Genomic DNA, 21904 nt, shown 5'->3' on the forward strand with positions numbered 1-21904 from the left:
ACCACTGAGACAGGAAAGAGACACTTATGTGGCATCATCCTCAGGTAGTGTAGATTCAAAGTCAAATCAAGACCCCATGTTGGGGTCAGAATAGGGGATCAAAAATATATATTATACTGTAGATTCCTTATTTTTCGTGTGTAATTATTATCGCGAATAGGCTTTTCACTCTCAAATCACGAGAATAATAATTCGCATGGATGGTTGGTTAAAAGATTTTACATAGATTTCAGCTCCATAAAAATAAAGGTGAGTAATTTAATTTTGTGTTTGATGCCCCTCGGGAAATTACGCGATATTTACTTCCAGGCATATATTTAGGAATCTACAGTATGTACCCAGGGATATACATAATTTTTTTTTCTCAAGCCACAATTAGTCATATTGATATCAAATCATTCTTTTTGGTAGTGAAGATTTCATTTTCTTCAAATCATGTCTACCGGGGAAAGGTTTGGGCCACAATGGACAATCAAAGTTTTATGTTGGATTATATTGGAAATGAAATCCAGTCAAACCGTTCCCAATGAAAACCGCCCCGGTCAAAGCGTACCATGATTTTGGTCAAAATGTCCCCAGATTTTGGTCAAAGCGCCCCCTGACATATTTTATAGAAATATGATACTACGAAACCGCCCCCTGATTTTGGTCAAAGCGTCCTGATTTTGGTCCTGTCCCCTAATTTTGGTCAAACCGTCCCCTGACATATTTTGATAGGAAAACGTAGTTTCTAAATCGCCCCCTGATTTTGGTCAATGCGCCCCCTGATTTTGGTCATTGCGCCCCCTGATTTTGGTCAAAGCGCCCCTGACATATTTTGATAGAAAAACGTAGTTTCTAAACCACCCCCTGTTTTTGGTCAAAGCGCCCCCTGATTTTGGTCAAAGCGCCCCCTTACATATTTTGATAGAAAAACATAGTTTCTAAACCGCCCCCTGTTTTTGGTCAAAGCGCCCCCAGTCAAAATTTGTGTGAAAAAAATGATGTTATTAAATTGGAAAGGGGGGGGGGGGTCATGCAGTTCTTCCGAAGTATTTCAAGGTCAATTAAATATACGTACATTTGCTACTTTAAACTTAAATTGTGTCCCCTAGACCTGTCAATAACATCTGATAACTTTTATGCGGTCTAAAATACGCCTGCCGACGCCTGCCAGGGGAAAATACGCCTGCCGAGAAAATCTATATGCCTGCCTTGTTATTTATTGACTAAAGTTAATTTTATTACATATATTAATTTAATAGACTAGTTACTTAATGTTTTACCACACAAAAATAATTTAAGAAGCACATGTCCGATGCTTTATTCGTTTTATAATTTGCTTCCGTCTTAGAGCACGCCTGCCGAGAAAATCTACACGCCCGCGGTGTTGTTTCTTTTATTATGTACTATTTCAAAAAAAATATATGACTTTAATAAATTATTGGTTGTCATTTAATTAATTATAAACAAATCAAAAAAAGAAAAAATGTTTGATAATTATTTATAAAAATCTACACACGAGATTTGCAGTAATATTAAAGGAGATATCTCCAACTTTACAATATTTTATATTCCTTATATTTTCTGTTCGTCTAAGAAGACGTAAATACTTACTTTTATAAACATTGAAGCTGATGTATGTAAAACAAATTAATTAAAAAAAGAAATGTTTTTATGAATTTTAAAACTAGATATGTCCAAGACCCGAATCTTAGACAAGATTAAAGAAATAACCACGGAAACCATCCATGAAGATCATGTAAATTGATTCATGATATACAGATTGTGCAACCATTATAACAATTTCTACAAAAATAACCATTTTAACAATTTCTACAATACTTATCTGAGGAGGAAGAACTGAAAAAAAAATATTTGCAGCTCTGGAGCGTAAATAGTTTGTGTGGTATGTTGTATACATGTAAATTGACGATCTTTTCAATAGTTTGATAAACATGCATTTGTATTAAATTCGGAATTTCTTTCATCCATATTTTCTTAAAATTCATTTATTTAATCAGATATGTAAATATTTACTAATTCTGATTTTGTGGCTCTGGTTCATGATATCCCACCTTGGAGTGTGTATAGCACACGTGCCAATCTTCTCACTTGTCGTGTACCTAATTATGTAATACTACATAATATTACGCACAGGTAGGGTATACAGGAAGATCGATCATTAAGTTTCATTGAGATTTGAAGTCCGTGTATACACAGTAAACATGAATTCAGACATTCATATCATTGTAAACAAATTTTAACAATAATGAATTTTGATAGAACAATAATATACCGTATATAGCGAGAATATTTGGAACTTTCGATGGATTATTTTCTCTCTAATTGAAATAAATAAATAAAATAGATTACTTTCATCACTTTTCTTAAATCATCGAGTTCTTGCCTAGACTAAGATATTGTGAAACTTTGAAATGTTAATTAAGATAAAAAAAAAAACTAATGTGTTTTATATTTTGAAAAGAACTGGGTACGGTATGAATAACGAGGCGGCCCTGTCTCTAAATCCGATTGAAGTTTTTTACAAACATGCCCACGATGTGTCCTTTCAAAATCATTTTATTTTTTGGAATTATCTCTTACCGTTTTTTCCGCCAGAGGTTTGGGAAAATGGTGCATTTTCTTTAATAATTACAACTTTTGACGTAACGACGTCATCACGACGTTACTGATTTTAATATTACGTTAAATGAAATCTGTAAATTCTCTTAACCCAGAACTATGTACTTAATCCTACAAATATTCCAGTAAACCATTTTGAACTATCTTTCAATTTATCATACATCGTTGATAGTTTGAAATAGTTTAATAATTTTAGAAAAAAAAATTAACAAACGATTGTACCAAACACGCTAGTCTACGAAACTTTATTCATCCAGATGAAATGAGGTGAGTACTTAAAGAATTGAACTTTAACTTATTAAAAGTTTTGTTTATTTCCATGACAGCCCAGATCGCTTATACATGTTGCATACATGGTATAAACACATCATGCTTTCAGTAAATTTTATTCTACAGACTATTCTTTGACGTTATATCTGAAATAATGATAAAATAGAACCCCATACCGAATTACTAGGTATGGGTTTCCAAGTTTGTTTGTCTTTGTTTTTGTTTTTGTGGAACATCAAGTGCCTGCATGTCTTATTTGTTTTTTCTTTAGAATTTGATTTACTTTATCTTCCTTTTCTCTAAATGAATGAAAAGGAATGATTTTGAACATACAGGTATAAACGATATTTTGTACACATGTCATTTACATGCTGATTTTCTTAGTACTCATTTCGTTTATTTCCTTCTCTGCTTGATGTATACATGGATGTGTAGGAATAGTTTAAATATTACCATTTTTCTTACCTGTAAAATTTTGTATTTATTTTTATAACTATGTTGCATATAATAAGTTAATATAACCTGAAAATCAGAAATAATATTTATTTCATTGATGTTTAAAAAGTTTAACATTAAATATTTCAGATTCTGATTCAAAACAACTACGGTAACCCGTAAATCGCAAAGTTTTTACTGCATATGTGCTCCTGAGTCATTGTAAATTCTATAGATAAACACGAAACCAATAATATATTACTTAAAAAAAGAAAGAAAGAAAAAACATGATGTCCATGGTCTTCACACAGCAGTTCCTGAGTAAGATTTATCTCCTTTAATACTATATACTCTTGTATCAAACACTAAATAAATAAAATATATATTTAATTTTTTTTTTGATTAATTTGTTGTCAAATATTAACCAAATACTTTTGCAAAGTAACATTTCAAATATTGTAATGAGAAATTAGAGAAACAACGCCGCAGGCGTTAGATTTTTCGTCAGGCATGCTCCACGCCCGCTGCATTTCATTTCCGGAAATATGCATAGCATTTCCGACATTTTTTTATTTCATTTCCGACATTTTTTGTTTTCATTTCCGACACAATTTTTTTTTTCATTTCCGGAATTTACCTGTGCGGCAATTCAATGTTTTCTAAGTAAAAGAAAATGAAATTTTAAAAGTATATACCAAAATATTCATATTGAAAAAAAAAAACATCTATACATATATGCATACATGTAGCACTAAGTCTAGGTAAGAGATTTCAATGTAATCAATGAGCATTAACTTTTTCACAACATTTGATGTGCACTTAATTAAATGTCGGTGACAGCACCATACTTATCTCCAAGTCACTGATAGCTTTACAAAATTGGATTTCAATGCTTTATTTGTGATTTATTCCTTTAAATTTTTCATAAGTAAAGTTATCAAATCTGTTACTTTAGGTACTACATATGTATTTGAAAAATGTCGGAAATGAAAACTAAAAAATGTCGGAAATGAAAAGTTGATAATTACCAAAAATTCCGGAAATGAAATGCAGCCTCCACGCCGTATACAAACTTTAAAACGATTAAAAACCCCATTCTGTGCTTTTAACATTATTGTTGTTTCCTAAAACATTAACTACAGGGTCTAAAAAAGTAATATATCTAACAAAAACCAAATTAATTCCATTAATAACACGGCAGGCGTATACATTTTCCCGGCAGGCGTATTTTCCCCAGGCAGGCGTCGGCAGGCGTATTTTAGTGGTACCCACTTTTATGAGCTTGATTAGAAATTTTTCCTTGATCGTATCCACCGTGTTTATAGATTTATCCTTATATTTATACACCTGTAAGGTTGAAAAGAAAGTTACAGATTATAAAAATATGTATGTGAGCATCAACATTTATTTTAAAAATGAGCTATCATATTTTGACTCTGGGACGTCAGGAAAAAATATACATAATTATAACAGCAAATTCCGTTTAAAAATCGATTTGGAGGCGCTTTGAAAATTTGGGGTGACCAAAATCAGGGGGTGCTTTGACCAATATTTGGGGGTGCTTTGGAAACTTCGTTTTTCTATAAAAATATGTAAGGGGGCGCTTTGACCAAAATCAGGGGGTGCTTTGACCAATATTTGGGGGCGCTTTGACTAAACCTCAACCGTTTTTCTATTTAAAAATATGTCAGGGGGCGCTTTGACCAAAATGTGGGGACGCATTGACCAATATTTGGGGGCGCGCTTTGACCAAAATTTGGGGACGCATTGACCAATATTTGGGGCAATTTGGAAACTTCCTTTTTCTATAAAAATATGTCAGGGGGCGCTTTGACCACAATCAGGGGGCGCTTTGACCAAAATTTGGGGGCGCTTTAACCAAACCTCAAACGTTTTCTATTAAAAAATATGTCTGAGGGCGCTTTGACCAAAATTTGGGGACGCATTGACCAATATTTGGGGGCGCTTTGACCAATATTTGGGGGCGCTTTAGAAACTTCATTTTTCTATAAAAATATGTCAGGGGGCGCTTTGACCAAAATCAGGGGGCGCTTTGACCAATATTTGGGGGCGCTTTGACTAAACCTCAAACGTTTTTCTATTTAAAAATATGTCAGGGGGCGCTTTGACCAAAATGTGGGGACGCATTGACCAATATTTGGGGGCGCGCTTTGACCAAAATTTGGGGACGCATTGACCAATATTTGGGGCAATTTGGAAACTTCCTTTTTCTATAAAAATATGTCAGGGGGCGCTTTGACCACAATCAGGGGGCGCTTTGACCAAAATTTGGGGGCGCTTTGACCAAACCTCAAACGTTGTTTTTCTATTAAAAAAATATGTCAGGGGGCGCTTTGACCAAAATCAGGGGGCGCTTTGACCAAAATTTGGGGGCGCTTTGGAAAATTCCTTTTTCTATAAAAATATGTCAGGGCGCTTTGACCAAAATCAGGGGACGCTTTGACCAAAATCAGGGGGCGGTTTCGTAGTATCATATTTCTTTAAAATATGTCAGGGGGCGCTTTGACCAAAATCTGGGGACATTTTGACCAAAATCATGGTACGCTTTGACCAAAATCTGGGAACGCTTTGACCGGGACGGTTTTAATTGGGAACGCTTTGACTGGCTCCCATTGGAAATATCTATGGCACGCCAAATTCACAAAAATGAGATAATCATAGTTTCACAATTGATAAACTAGGTTTATCGACTGTAAACTATAGTTTACAAACCGTAAACTATAGTTAACTATTCGTTAACTATAGTTAACGATTCGTTAACTATAGTTAACGATTCGTTAAGTATAGTTTTCATCTGTAAAACTATATTTAACGGTTGTTAACTATAGTTTACGAATGATAATCTAAGTTTATCTTTCTGTAATGAAACGTTAACAATAGATTTTGTTGATAAACATAGATTCACGTCTGTAAACTATAATTTACGATCGTTAACTATAGTTAAGAGTTGTTAATCATAGTTTCACAAATCGTGAAACTATATTTATCAGATCGTTAACTATAGTTAACGGTTTGTAAACTATAGTTTACAAATCGTGAAACTGTATTTATCAGATAATCTATGTTTTGCGATCACAAATGATTGTTTTCGGTGTTAAGTATAGTTTACGGTTGTGAAACATAGATTATCGCGTTAACTATGGTTTACAGATGTGAAATATAGATTAACGTTGTTAACTATAGTTTACAGTTCGTAAACTATAGTTTACAACCGATAAACCTAGTTTATCGATTGTGAAACTATGATTATCTCATTTTTGTGAATTTGGCGTGCCATAAATATCTTTAGAAATCTCAGAAACAAAAATGTCATGACTGGTGATATGTATACGCTAGCATCTTCATGTAGTATAGATTTAAGTTTGTTCAAATCATGACTCCTATGTGTAGGAGAGAGCCCCAATGGTGGATCAAAATGGATAGGGGAATATATAGGAAATGTCCTCTCAATAATACCAAAGCCATATATAGTCATATTGACATGGGAGCATCCTTAGGTAGTGTAGATTCACATTTGTCCAAATCTTGATTCCAGGGGGCAGGGAGGGGCATCAATGGGGATAAAATTTTAACAAAGGAATATATAGAAAAAAAAATCTTTATTATGTTCAAGAACAGCTAAGCCATTGTTATTGATATGAAAATGTCTCAAGGTAATTATTCTAAAATTTATACTTTTCAATACTGGACTAATTTGTGCATTTACTAGCCAATATGCTTAGGTGAGCATATCGCCCATTGGCCACTTGTTTATTTTAGAAATCTTCTCACTTGGTATGAATTGCCAATGATCCCCTTTTGGTGTCTGTTCTTATCTTTTTAAGCAGAATAATGTTAGGGTTGAACAGGATGCTGAAGTGAGGAAGACTCCCTCTCCCATTAAACTGCAGACATCAGCAGAAAGCAGAGTAAGATTCAGACTTGACTTCTTGTATCTTTGCTTGCCAATTGATGTTGGCTGTACCAAGCTTTAACCTTTGGACTTCCGACAGATTTCAGTTCCTCTTTAATTCAGAAGAGGAACAACAATGGAGGACCAAGGTCATTAATATAAGAAGAGTCTATTCCTGTCTGTGTTTTGAAGGCATTGTGTTTCAAAAGTGGTAAGCAACAAGCTGCTTTTTACTGAAGCTTCTCACTTGATATGAAGTGAAAGTGTTTCCCCTTTTATGTCTCTGTTTTATCTTTTTAAGCAGAAGAAAGTTAAGACTGACTAGGAATTCTAAGTGAGGAAGAGTCCCTCTCCCATTCCGCTGCAGCCATGAGGAGAATATTTGTACTTCTTTTTTTACCTATGGAACTTCATCAGGACCCACTTTAACAAGCAGGAGTCTTACAAGTATTTTCGTTTAATTATTTCTGACGTTTTTTTGTTCTCCCTTCTCTAAAGTAACTATGCATTCCTCTCCTTGCCCCAATAATCCACCTTATTCCTATCATAACCTTATTGCCTTAATTTGCTCTTTGATTTTCCAGCTAATAATGTTGTAATGCGCTATGATTATGATCATTTGAGTTTCTTTGATTATTACATTGCTTTGAATTATTGCTTATCTTCTCTCCATCAAGTATTTTAAAGGGATTTGACAAGGGAAGAAGGAAGAAGACCAGTGCTGACCAAGAGAAGAAGAAGAGTCCATTGCCAAGCTTTGTCCAGCAGCCAATATCTGATAATGGAGTGAGTAAAAAGCTCTTTTTTTTGCAATTTTCAATTTTTCTTTATACACTTATTCAAATCATAGGTTCAGGGTGATTTACTTCTGCAGCACAACAGCAACCATGTTGCAATCTAAAGCATCCTGAGGATGTCATGATTCAAATTAGGTTACATCATGATCCCTTTGGACTAGGATTAGTAAAAATATGAATTAAGATTTTTTTTTTCTTCTGATGACAAGGTCAAGATGATTCAGGTGAACATTTTGGCACAAGGTCTCCATTATTTTCAATGATCTTTAGATTTTTCTTTGTTAACAGGCAGAAGATGAGACTGACCTCAACTTGTTAACAAGACTGGAGATGAAGGACTAACTACTGTCTAACCTAAAATCTTTGGTAATTAAGTCAGTTGTATGTCAAGCTCGAGACCTTGTGTTATGTGAATTAAATGAGATTATGACACTCGCATTTCTTGAATTTCTAGTTTCTTTTTTTGTTAATAGGTAGGGGTTTATGCTGGCATTGATCCTGTTTCCAAAAGCAGCTCGCAATGTTTCTGTGAGAGTCCAAAGAGATCAGCTAGAACCTGAAAATAAAGGTAAGATACAAGCTCTGCAAACTCTTTCTAATCTGTGAAAATATGTCAGCCTTTTTTCATTTATTAAAATTTTATTAATATTTTTTTGATCCCTCATGATTTGTTTCTTTACAGACAGACTGCCATCAATATCGTTTCTTTGATAGCAGACAAATATGCTTCAACAATAGTGCAGAGAGTAAGGTTGGACTGCAAGTTATAGACACACTAAAGAGCTCAACTCAAAGAACTCAATGGACTGTGCTGAGTACATTGTTATTACGAAGTGATGGACACATTAAACAGCTTACCTCACAGAATTCAATGAACTGTGCCGAGTACATCGTTATAATAAAGTGATGGACAGTTGGACACACTAAATATCTTAACTTGTAGGATTCAGTGCACTGTGCTGAGTAACTCTTATCAACACAGTGATGGACACACTAAACAGCTTAACTCACAGAATTTAATGGATATTGCTTGAGTACGTTGTTATTACAAAATGATGGACACAGTAAATAGCTTGACTCCAGAATTCAGTGGACCGTGCTGAGTACATAACTCATAAAGGATAACTCCTGACACATTCACAGCAGATCACTCAAAGTTAACTCTGTTAAATTTGTAATAGGCATTTGGAGAAAGCTCAGAGTGCTACTACATTATTGTACATCTTTTCATATCCTAAGTTATTTTTCTGAATGTTTTTTGTATCTGTGTATTATATTTTTAAATAAAAAAAATTTCTTATTAAAAGACTGGATTTTAAAGCAAAAATATCAAGAGAGGTAAATCAGAGATTGTCGGAATATCTAAGCTTAAGAGAAAGGGAGGCAATTTTTAGCTCACCTGAGCTGAAGACTCAAGTGAGCTTTTCTGATCACATTTTGTCCGTCGTCTGTCCGTCCGTCCATCTGTCTGTCCGTCTGTAAACTTTTCACATTTTCGACTTCTTCTCAAGAACCACTGGGCCAATTTTGACCAAACTTGGTACAAAGCATTCTTGGGTGAAGGGGAGTATAAATTGTCAAAATGAAGGGCCATGTCCCCTCAAAAGGGGAGATAATCAAGAAAAGATAAAATAGGGTTGGGTCATTAAAAAATCTTCTTCTCAAGAGCCACAGGGCCACTAAAGCTGAAACTTATGTGGAAGCATCCTGGGGTAGTGTAGATTCTAAATTGTTCAAATCAAAACCCCTGAGGGTAGGGCAGGGCCAAAAAGTTTTACATAGAAATATATAGGAAAAATCTTTAAAAATCTTCACAAGAACCACTGAGCCAGAAAAGTTGAAACTTATGTGGAAGCATCCTAGGGTAGTGTAGATTCTAAATTGTTCAAATCATGACCCCTGGGGTAGGGTGGGGGACAATGGGGAATCAAAGTTTTACATAGAAATATATAGGAAAAATCTTTAAAAGTCTTTTTCTCAAGAACCACTGGGTCAGTAAAGCTGAAACTTATGTGGAAGCATACTGGGGTAGTGTAGATTCTAAATTGTTCAAATCACGACCCCCGGGGGTAGGGTGGGGCCACGATGGGGAATCAATGTTTTACATAGAAATATATAGGAAAAATCTTTGAAAATCTTCTTCTCAAGAGCCACTGGGCCAGAAAAGCTGAAACTTATATGGAAGCATCCTGGTGTAGTGTAGATTCTAAATTGTTCTAATCATGACCCCCGGGGGTAGGGCGGGGCCACAATGGGGAATCAAAGTTTTACATAGAAATATATAGGAAAAATCTTCTTCTCGGGAACCACTGGGTCAGAAAAGCTGAAACTTATGTGGAAGCATACTGGGGTGGTGTAGATTCTAAATTGTTTTAATCATGACCCCCGGGGGTAGGGTGGGGCCACAATTGCCCATCAAAGTTTTACATAGGAGTATATAGGAAAAATCTGAGAAAATCTTCTTCTCAAGAACCACTGGGCCAGAAAAGCTTAAACTTATGTGGAAGCATACTGAGTTAGTGTAGAATTCAAATTGTTTAAAATATGATCAGTGGGGAAGGGTGGGGTCACAATATGTATTACAAGGGGGAAATCTGGTAAAGAACAGAATGGTCAAAGCTTCTCAGGTGAGCGATGTGGCCCATAAGCCTCTTGTCTTTATAAACCATAGTCCTAAGGCTAGACAAGGCCACAGTTGGTATTTCAATGTTAACATCCATCAAATATATTAAATAAATTATGGCATTTTGGGGGTTTGAAATATCAATCAAAGCTAGATAAAGTGCAGTATAATGAAATTTGTCCTTTTCAAAGCAATGTTAAAATAAAGACCGAGTGATATTGGCCACATGGCCCACCTGAGTCAAATACTTCCTTGTAAACATCGTCATGCAGATAAATAAAATTTCTTATTGTCAACCAAGTTAAAGTACATGACTTTGCCAATATAAGTTGATGTCAGCTTACAAAATGCAGTCTTCATATTTTTGGGATGTTACATGCATTGAACAAAATTCTGTTTTCCAATATAGTCTTTGGGGATGATTTTCAAACAAGTCAAATTCCTTCACATCAGCATTAATTTGAAAGATGTTAATTTCTGTCTGTATCATATCATAAATTTACAGTTTTTTTAACATATTTAGAATATGTGATGCTCTTTTTGATTCTAGATTCAGTTAAGGACAAGATTTTTACATTTAAATAAAGTCTATGGCTTTTTGTGACAATAAATGCTTTTAATTAAGAACAAGCCTCATGAATCCTAGATGCCAAAAATGATCCCAAAAGGTTGATTTTGTCTATCCTTACCTAGCACATGAATCAGTCAATTAGAAGAAAGAAGTTTTCAGAAGTTCCTTATCTCAATATATACATTTATGTTAATTCACAATTTCATATTCATCATCATCCGACGGCCAATCTTGCATAAATGTATACGAGATTGGCCGTGGGTTTCTGACGATGCATCTTCATATTATTTATACTTTCCACCGACTGTCGGTCATTTTGACAATACACGTTTAGTGCTGCATTTAATCTGCATACATGTACATTTACAGTACATGTACCAGTATTTAGTTCAAAGTCATGTTTGATTGTCCAAAATTTCCAGTAATGTTCATGCAGTGCATCTTGCACAGTTCCTTGAATATATAGTAAAGCATAACAATGATCTTGATTTGAACAATTTAGAATCTACACTATCCCAGGATGCTTCCACATAAGTTTCAATTTTTCTGACCAAGTGGTTCTTGAGAAGAAGATTTTCAAAGATTTTTCATATATTTCTATTTAAAACTTTGATTCCCCATTGTGGCCCTGCCAAACCCCCAGGGGTCATGATTTGAACAATTTAGAATCTACACCACCTCAGGATGCTTCTACATAAGTTTCAGCTTTTCTGGCCCAGTGGTTCTTGAGTAGAAGATTTTCAAAGATTTTACCTATGTATCTTTATGTAAAACTTTGATTCCCCATTGTGGCCCCGCCCAACCCAATGGGGTCATGATTTTAACAATTTAAAATCTACACTACCCCAGGATGCTTTCACATAAGTTTCAGCTTTTCTGGCCCAGTGGTTCTTGAGAAGAAGATTTTTTAATGACCCCACCCTATTTTTGTCTTTTCTTGATTATCTCCCCTTGTGAGGGGACTTGGCCCTTCATTTTAAGAATTTAAATTTCCCTTCACCCAAGAATTCTTTGTACCTAGTTTGGTCAAAATTGGCCCAGTGGTTCTTGAGAAGAAGTCGAAAATGTGAAAAGTTTACAGACAGACAGACAGCTAGACAGCTATATGGACGACAGACAAAATGTGATCAGAAAAGCTCACTTGAGCCTTTGGCTCAGGTAAGCTAAAAACACAATTAATTTTTAGCGATATGAAATTTTAGTGATCTCAGCACCCTCGCTATATTGCCAAAATTAAATCCTCGCAAAAAATTCCGTTATTTGGTATTTTCTTGACTCCTATCAAGATGAGATGAAAAAGTTTGACTGTATTTCATTATAGTTACTAAAATTACAGTCTGGACACAATTTGAGAAAAAAAGGCAGGAAATTGTTTATGGATGCAACTTATCTATTAGTGCTGAACAATTAATTGAACAAGCTCTTTGATTCATAATTCTCATTTTATTCATGACTATTTTGTTTGAGAATTAAAACATGTATAATCAAGACTAAGGCCTAACCCCAAAGTAAAATAAGCAATATGGCAAATATAAAGAATATTCATGGCACCAGAGCTTCATTTTAAAACTTTTAAGTGAAATAACACCCTTATTCAAGTCAATAAACTTAGAATATTAGAGATAAAATACAAAAAAAATATGGTGCATTCATTGTGCCAAAAATTGTATCATTTAGAGGTATGCAGTTAACAAGATATGCCAATTTATGAGATTAAAGATATTTTGTTAATCACAACTTAGAGTCAAGATCACAGCTGAATTGTGGCACAACCATGAAAGGCACGGCATTCCTTCATGGTTTTTTCAATGGTCCAGGTGTCGGTGTTCGGGTCGTAGCACTCCACGATATTACTGGGCCGTGAGTCCACCAATCCCCCCGTCAGGAAGATTCTGTCCCCTAAAACAGTGGCCCCACTATATTTGTGAGAATAATGCAAGTCGGCTAGTGTCTGGAATGTTCGCTTCTGAGGATTCAAAGCTATCATTTTCTTCGAATCTTCCCAGATGATATAAAATATCCCATTAATCACAACTATTTGAGCAAACTGTATGGCATCGGGTAAAATGAACTGCTCTCCTGTAGACTTCATCTTACCATTTTCACTCAGCATATAGCTGTCTATGGTTTTTACTTTAACTCCAGTTTGAAGCCCTCCGACCTCTACCAGCGCATCGTTGTGAGAAACAATCCTTGAAATACTACGAGGAAATAGAGAATGTCCCACTACTGTCCATGCTTTTATTCTGGAATCATAACTCTCTATTGTATCTAAATCTTTGCAAGATGAGGTTGTTTCATATGTTATGCCTCCTAGAACAAAGAGTTTTTCTTGAAGGACTCCTGATGAATGCTGAGCTCGAGGTTTAAGGAGAGGGGGCATTTCCAACCATACTCGTTTTACGCTGTCAAATTTCCAAACTTCAGATATGATACGATTCTCCAGTATGCCTCCTGTCACAACTATAGAATTTGATACAGCACAAACACTAAAGGAAGTCACTGACTTCGGAAAAGATGGAAGATCGAACCATTTATCCTTCTGGAGGTCATACATCTCCATTGACTTTGTTCCTTGACCTCCAATGACTACCAGTTTCTCTGTGGCAACAGTGGATGGACGGGGATGCACCTGGGAATTCTGCATGCTGCGTCTTCTTCGGCCATGTTGGTCATGTATGGACTCATGCTGTTCCTTTGCCTCCATCACAAGTTTAAGACAACTGGGGATGCTTCGTATGAGGGGATTGTGCTCAATTTCTGTCAATGTGTTTAAATCTATGACAGGAAGTCGGACCTCTTTCAGAAGTTCACATAAATCATGGCGCCTTTCGTCGATGTCATAATTCACCCACTTCATAACGGCCTGGTATACTGTATCCTCCACTTGTACTTCAATCCAATCACTCGCAATGTATTCTTTCAGACGATTTAAACTCAAGTGTAGGAATTCATCACTCTCCACAACAGTATTGAAGTTTTCTAGAGCATACTTGTGAGCATCATCCTGCAATTTCTTACATGAATGGATCATGGCAAATTCCTCTATCCCTAAACAATTACTGATATGCAGTTGTTGCTTGAGAAAATCACAGCATGCAGACACAATGGCAGGAAATTCAAACAAGCTTCCCGCAGACAAAAGCTCCTGAGCATTCTCAGTTGTTATTTCCAGGTTTCCCGTATAGACATATTCAATTATACGTTTCATCGTCCACGGTGACACCTCCTGAAATGAGACTCTGTAGTCACGCCCCTCGCGTAAGTTGTGTGAAAACATGGCACGGAAGTATGGGCTGCTGGCCGCCAGAATGATGCGGTGACAGTAAATCTCTTCATGTTGAACACACAAGGTGGCATCGGTAAAAACCTGCTCTTGGCGGAGATTGTTTAACTGTTTCAAGAGTTCGGGAGCATACTGCAAACTTTTTAAATAACATCGCTCCTTTGAAGGAGTTCCCATGGTATCTCCAGGAGAAATGTATGCTCTCTGTTAATATGGCATATCTAGTTTGGTAGTTGCCTCAAAACTGGTCCAATCTGAAATGCAAAAGAAAAACAAATTTAAAAGATTTTCTTTCAAAAAGGTATCAATTAAACAAAACACTAGTATCCAAAAACAGAATAATTTTAAGATTTGACAAATTACCTCATTATTCTTTGTATTGGTGAAAATAAGATGTCAAAGTATTAGAGTTTTTTAAATGAACCATACACAAAAATTACAGTAATTTTCTGGATAGACTTTAAAATCAAATTATCTTAATTGTGAGAAAATCTGACAAATAAAATAACAAACACAACATAAATAAAGAATTCCACTCCACTTCATGATTTAATACTTTACCTGGACAGCTGTGAAATGTGTGCAACACTTGAACTAAACATGTACTGGAGCTTAAATAATAGAAAACTACTGACCATGGCTAATTCCCAAACACTAAACAGGTCCAAATCTGGTCCTCGAACTTTGCAGATTTACAGACATTTACACCCGACAAACAATATTTGAAAGAGGTTTGTTTGTGATTGTTAAATCGGGCAGGAGTATTTAAATACAAAAAAAAACCTCTGCCTCAGCATTGGTGTTTTTCACAGTCATTTAAACCTGCCAACAGAAACATCATCTAACTTAAGGAATTAGTGGTAATAATCTGAACGGTAAGCTGTAGCCGTGAATAGAGTGGAAAGAAAAGGAGAGAGGATAACGATGTAGAGTGATGTAGAACTGTCGTCAAAATCAATAGAAAACACAATCATCACCTATTTAACGGTTCTCATATTTCCTGTGTATCTGTTAAATGTGATAATTACAAAAAAATTGACACATTATTCGTCTGCGCCTAGAAACAACAAGAGATGTAATCTTATGTAACAATACATGCATCACCTCAAGAATTTATAGAAAAGGAGGATGATAAATAAGATTGAAAATATCATGTATTTCTTAGATTTCATAACCTTAAACCAAACTGCAAAAATGTGACAAAAGAAATTCTTTGACATTTGCTGACATTATACGACATTTGAAATTGTCCTCATAATCATTTAACTTGTCAGTGTTAAGTTTGTATTTGGGTATTCTTGAGGACAAATTGCCTCTTTTGGTAGCCAAAATATTTAAATCATCATTTTTCACTTTGATGTCTTGGAAGCTTGTCCTTTTCATAAGTATATTATTAATGGTTATTAATAATTTCAAAATTAGGATCAGACAAACAGCAGACTTTTCCAGTTCATAATTATTGCAATATGATTATTTAATTTTGATGTATTGTGATGTATTTTACCAAATACAGTACTTTTTATTATTAAAGATCATAGCTGCAGTACATTCTTAATCTTTCTTTTTAATAATAAAAAAAATTTCCATTCTATAATATCTAATACTAGTGTATGGAATGTGTTTTATCAAAAGGAGGTTCATGGGCCACAATGATCACCAGAATAACTACAGCCCTAGTTTCAAGGTCAGGTTTATTTCCCATCTATTCCTAGGTAAAACTTTAATCAAATATTGAGGGCCCCATCAGAACACCTGGGGTCATAACTTCGACTTAAATCTACATAACCCGAGGATGCTTTAATATAAATATGGCTTCTCATGACTTTGCTGTTTTGGTGAAGAAGATATTTAAGGAATCACTGTAAAGTTAGTATATTAGTATGCCAGGGCATCAACGATAGTGGGAAACATGGAATAATTTGCATAACATGCGAATATGCATAAATTATCCCATGTTTCCCACTATCGTTGATGTCCTTGGCATACTATACTAACTAGACAGTGATTCCTTATATTTCCCTTTCATTGTGAAATAAAATTGTAGATTTAAACTTTAAAAATGTAGACATATATAGATTTAAATTACACGAGGACTCCCATGCCAATTTCAATAGTCCTCGCCCACTGACGTCAAACACAAAGGCAGCCGCACGAGATTTACATGCATATTTGGCCTCCTTAGCATCAGACACAGAGACAGATGCACACGAGATTTGCATGCATATTAGGCTTCCTTAGCTCCTGATCTATCGACCTGCCTAATTTACATTCTGGTGGAATTATCAAGAAGCTTTCATATAAGTATTTTTCTGGCCCAGGGGTTCATGTGAAGATTTTTCTTGTATGTTTCATTGTAAAACTTAGATTACCTATTGTACCCCAACCTTTCTTCAGGGCCATGATTTCAACAATTGTAATTTACATTACCTAGGATGCTTCCATACAAGTTTAAGCTTTTCTAACCCTGTGGTTCTTGAGAAGAAGATTCTTAAAGATTTTTCCTATCTCATGTATATATTTCAATGTAAAATTGGATTCTTTATTGTGGCGCCACCCTACCCATGATTTGAACAATTTAGAATTTTCACTATCCAAGGATGCTTCCACACAAGTTTAAGCTTTTCTGGGCCGGTGGATCATGCATGAGAAGAAGATTTTCAAGGGCTGACAAATAGATTTTTAAGTCACTTATCCAAGGGGAAGTACATGGACAAAAATTCACTTGCTCTACCCGAATGTTTGCTTGTCCTACCATAAACTAAATTAATACTGTATTTATAAATATTTAAAAACAAAAAAAAAAGAGGAAGACAAATACTGAGTAGATCATGCAAGATCCTATGCCCAGCTTTAAATCTATATATCATTATATGGTTTACATAATTGATTTTATTTTTGACAAGTCGGATAAATTTTCACTTGCCCACCCCCTAAAATTCACTAGCCCCAGGTCTCAGGCAATGGGATTAGTCATTCCCTGATTTTAATGACCCCACTCTATTTTTTTTTCTTGATTAAATGTTCTAGAATAATTATCAATCTTATCATTATTGTTGACATTGTGTTTTTCTTCCTTATGGTAAGATACTAGATTTTTTGATGGACATTAAACAAGACAAAAAATTAAAATGGCCCCAATTTACTTTCTGCCACTTAATAAGGATAATATTCAATATAAATAATCAGTTGTCTTTGGTGTTAATCCAAGTGTGGCAGTCAGACAGATCTGATTGCCTGTGACCAGATAGTTCAGTTGGTGGAGTACCTGACTGGAGATTCAGGTTGCCTGGGTTCAAAACCCAATCTAGCTTGTCCATTTATATATTTTTCCCCTTTCCCATTGCATTTGATACCGTGACCAGGCAATGACAGGTGAAAGTTTAGCCTGGGGCAATTAAGAACTTCGGGTTATGTCTTCGAGGGCCAAGAAAATTTAAGAAGGGAGGTACTCAGGTAAGTTTGGGCCGTGGGTATTGGTCTGGGTACTCAGACAGTACAGCACCTAGCTAATGATGTAGGGGGTGGTACGTTTGACTCCTGGTCCAGCTTTATATATTCTTCTTTCCCATTACATTCGGTGCTCTGACATATGCCCTGGAAGTAACAAGAGAAAGACCTCCAGGGAAGAGCCATGTTGATGTCTATGGGACCAAAGAACTTTAAAGAAGGAAAAATGTGGCGGTCAAGAGGTTCAATTGCCTGTGACCAGAGAGTTCACTTGGAAGAGCACCTGACTGGAGATCTACGGGCCCCAGGTTAGAATCCTTATCTAATCTGTCACATTTTTCTCCTCTCCTATTGCACAGGGAATAACACTAGCCTTGCAATTCAATCAACATTGAGAAACAATCTAAATAACTTATGCAGCTTTTGTATTGTTTCTGGAATGTTGCCACCAATATCTAAGCAAAGAAAGCATCTTAATGTTTATCCTTTGTTTTGATTCACATCATTAATTAACATATTATAGTGGAGAGGATAATTTATTCTTATATATTGATACTGTACATGTCAATACACATGCAGCTGTCAACATTAATGAAGAACTGTCTTAGTGAATGCAATGAGTTGACCTAAAAAAGCTTTTATAAACGCCTGAGGTTCTAATTCTGTTGACCAACCATTGACCAACTAAGCGAACGAAACATGCTCATCATGCTGCATATTGCATCACGTCTAGGTTTTGGAACACTCAACAGCTGTTAGCAAATTCTCTTGAAAATTCTTATAAAGCTGAAGAAAAGGAACTTTGCCAATAACAAAAAGTCTCATTTATATATCCACAATTCGATAGATATAATAAAAAAACAGAGATTTATGTGGAAAGACTTAGAGTCGTCCATATCCTTGTAAACAGATCCTTCATGAAGGAAATTCGAACTAAGACGAAACTGCTATACAAACACTTCATGTGCTATATATTTTTTTGAAGTGAATATTTCATAAAAATTTTACATTTATATATCTGTTTCTTCCATATAAAGCATTGCATTACCTTTATTTGCGTCATCTTTGTATTCTTTATCCTCCTCGTTCTTTCGACGTCCGTTTATCAAAGGGGGACAACTCCATTTAAGTTTTTGGAATAAAGGGGGAGGGGTAAAAATATGAGGTATGGTAATCATTTGCTTGTCCGCTTTGATTTTTTAATGGTGCTAGGCCTATGAATTTCTTTTACTATGAAGCTTCAGTTTGAGCGAATCAATAAAATTGCATGTCCATGGGCCATGAAGCTCACCAACGGGTGAATGATTCCGTTTTCCCCCACATATTTCAACGCAAAATGCCTTTTTGGACTAATTTTGATTTGATAAATTTTAAATATATCAATGTTATCTTTATCTCATTTTGTATAAATGTGAACATTATGCACATACTTACGTGTTGCTGCAAGAGCAATTTCCTTTGGAAATAGGGCCTAAAATCTTTGCTGTTCTTGAGGAACAATAAACTTGCTATTTCTGAATCATACAAAAAAGGTGTTTTTTAATAGACCTAATAGATCTAGTAATTTTTTATATAGAAAAATTCAGATGTTTCATAAATAGAGGTTATTCGGTATTTTGTGGTTGGATATAAAATTCATATATAAATAACTACACATCCAGGAGGGGAATATTTATGCCATGTAATTAAAGATTTGCGGAATACCATATAAGTGGAAATTTTAGCAAGATGCAAATTTAGCGATTTCTCCTAAAAAGATGGTATTTTATTCTTAGCGAGATGTAATTTTAGCGATTTCAAAAAGCTCACTAAAAAGCAATTACAAACTAGAACTGTCCAAACGGGACAAAATACCCCCCGCTTTTTTTTTCAGAATTAAGTATTTCCATAATAAAGATATGTATAACACATGAATTATGAAATTTTTCTTCCAGTGACCTTGAAATTCCCCAAATGATCTTGGGTCAAGATCATGACATACCCTTGGGTCATGGGCAATCTTTGTGTGAAATGAGAACCTACCAAGTTTATCAATAAGAAAGATATGGACCGGACATGAATTATGAACTTTTTCTTCCAGTGACATTGAACTTCCCCAAATGACCTTGGGTCAAGGTCATGCCAAACCCTTGGGTCATGGGCAATCCTTTTGTAGAATGAGAACCTACCAAGTTTATCCATAAAAAAGATGTAGACCAGACACGAATTGTAAACTTTTTCTTCCAGTGACCTTGAACTTCCCCAAATGAACTTGGGTCAAGGTAATGACACACCCTTGGGTCAAGGGCAATATTTGTGTGAATTGAGAACCTACCAAATTTATCCATAAGAAAGATATGGACCAGACATGAATTATGAACTTTTTCTTCCAGTGACCTAGAACTTCCCCAAATGACCTTGGGTCAAGGTCATGACACACCCTTAGGACATGGGCAATCTTTGCGTGAAATGAGAACCTACCAAGTTCATCCATAAGAAAGATATGGACCGGACACAAATTATGAACTTTTTCTTCCAGTGACCTTGAACTTCCCCAAATGACCTTGGGTCAAGGTCATGACACACCCTTGGGTCATGGGCAATCTTTGCATGAAATGAGAACCTACCAAATTTATCCATAAAAAAGATGTAGACCAGACACGAATTATGAAATTTTTATTCCAGTGACCTTGAACTTCCCCACATTAACTTGGGTCAAGGTCATGACACATTCTTGCGTCATGGGCAATCTTTGTGTGAAATGAGAACCTACCAAGTTTATCCATAAGAAAGATATGGACCGGACACGAATTATGAACGTTTTCTTCCAGTGACCTTGAACTTCCCCAAATGACCTTGGGTCAAGGTCATGACACACCCATAGGTCATGGGCAATCTTTGTGTGGAGTAGTAGATTCTAATGTCCCTCTGTAAGAAAGATATGGACCGGACACGTTTGCAAAGACAGACGGACAGAGGGACAAGGTGATTCCTATATACCCCCCAAACTTCGTTTGCGGGGGGTATAATAAAGCGCACTAAATTTTTAGAGATATTCAATTTTAGCGATCTTAACACCCTCACTAAAAATGCCCAAATTAAATCCTCGCTAAAAATTCTGCTTATACCGTGTAGTTTTTACTTTGTATGTCCATTTGTCTTTCTGCAAAAACTTTAACCTTGCCCAAGGTCAAGAGATAAAAGACGTTGGCATTCAAAGAAAGGTCTTGTCACAAGGAATATACACGAGAAATATGACAGCCATAAAAGCTCCTGCCAATCAAGTTATGGGCAAGGTTAATTTCTTTTGGACAGACAGATGGATGAACAGGGCAAAAACTATATGTTTCCAATTCTTCCATTATTGAGGCATACAAAGTGTCATAAAATCTGGATTTTCTATTCTATTTCTAGTCATTTCAAGCCTTGTTGAATAAAACTAATAGGAAATTGAGAATGAAAATTTTAACAAGAGGCCCAGGGGCCACAGTGCTCACCTGAGCACATCGGGCTTGAATTTACTCCCCGCCCCCCCCCCCTCCAGGGGGTCATCATTTGAACAAACTAGAATCTACACTACCTGAGGATGAATCCATATAAATATCACTAATCATATTAAGCTTTGAAGTACTTGAAAAGAAGATTTTACAAGGTTTCCCTATATATCCTTATGTAAAACTTGGGTCGGCCATTTTGGCCCCACCCTTGCCCCGGGGGTCATGATTTGAACAAACATGAATCTACACTACCTGAGGATGATTCCACATGAGTTTCATCTTTCCTGGCCCAGTGGTTCTGGAGAAGAAGATTTTTAAAGATTTTTCCTATATATTCCTATGTAAAACTTGGGTCGGCCATTTTGGCCCCACCCTTGCCCCGGGGGTCATGATTTGAACAAATTTGAATCTACACTACCTCAGGATGATTCCACGTGAGTTTCATCTTTCCTGGCCCAGAG

General features: G+C 35.7%; 1 protein-coding gene and 1 long non-coding RNA gene across 4 annotated transcripts; one reads left to right on the plus strand and one right to left on the minus strand.

Moving 5' to 3' along the window:
* Positions 1-7132: 7132 nt before the first annotated feature.
* LOC134231732 (uncharacterized) lies at positions 7133-9294 on the plus strand. Of its 2 annotated transcripts, none has more exons than XR_009984612.1 (7): positions 7133-7259; positions 7344-7454; positions 7545-7690; positions 7921-8029; positions 8329-8406; positions 8518-8608; positions 8723-9294. It is a non-coding gene; the product is annotated as an uncharacterized LOC134231732 (long non-coding RNA). The 2 variants fall into 2 exon arrangements; XR_009984611.1 differs by having other exon boundaries at positions 8514-8608; positions 8723-9293.
* Positions 9295-12677: 3383 nt separating this feature from the next.
* On the minus strand, positions 12678-19081 carry LOC134231730 (kelch-like protein 21). 2 transcript variants are annotated; one of them, XM_062713696.1, is made up of 2 exons: positions 19016-19081; positions 12678-14774 (listed from the first exon to the last, which is right to left on the minus strand). In XM_062713696.1, exon 2 carries the CDS (start codon positions 14695-14697, stop codon positions 12985-12987), a length of 1713 nt encoding a protein of 570 aa, XP_062569680.1. In that variant the 5' UTR covers positions 14698-14774; positions 19016-19081; the 3' UTR covers positions 12678-12984. The 2 variants fall into 2 exon arrangements, with proteins under 2 accessions (XP_062569680.1, XP_062569681.1); XM_062713697.1 differs by lacking the exon at positions 19016-19081 and adding an exon at positions 15156-15244.
* Positions 19082-21904: the final 2823 nt, after the last annotated feature.

Source organism: Saccostrea cucullata, unplaced genomic scaffold (genome assembly GCF_032062105.1).
Source record: "Saccostrea cucullata isolate Sc308-1 unplaced genomic scaffold, CSIRO_AGI_Scuc_v1 ctg11043, whole genome shotgun sequence".
In the NCBI taxonomy this organism is placed as follows: domain Eukaryota; kingdom Metazoa; phylum Mollusca; class Bivalvia; order Ostreida; family Ostreidae; genus Saccostrea; species Saccostrea cuccullata.

Coding starts and splice junctions, on each gene's coding strand:
- LOC134231730 (XM_062713696.1), bottom strand. CDS start 14,697: ATGGGAACTCCTTCAAAGGAGCGATGTTATTTAAAAAGTTTGCAGTAT.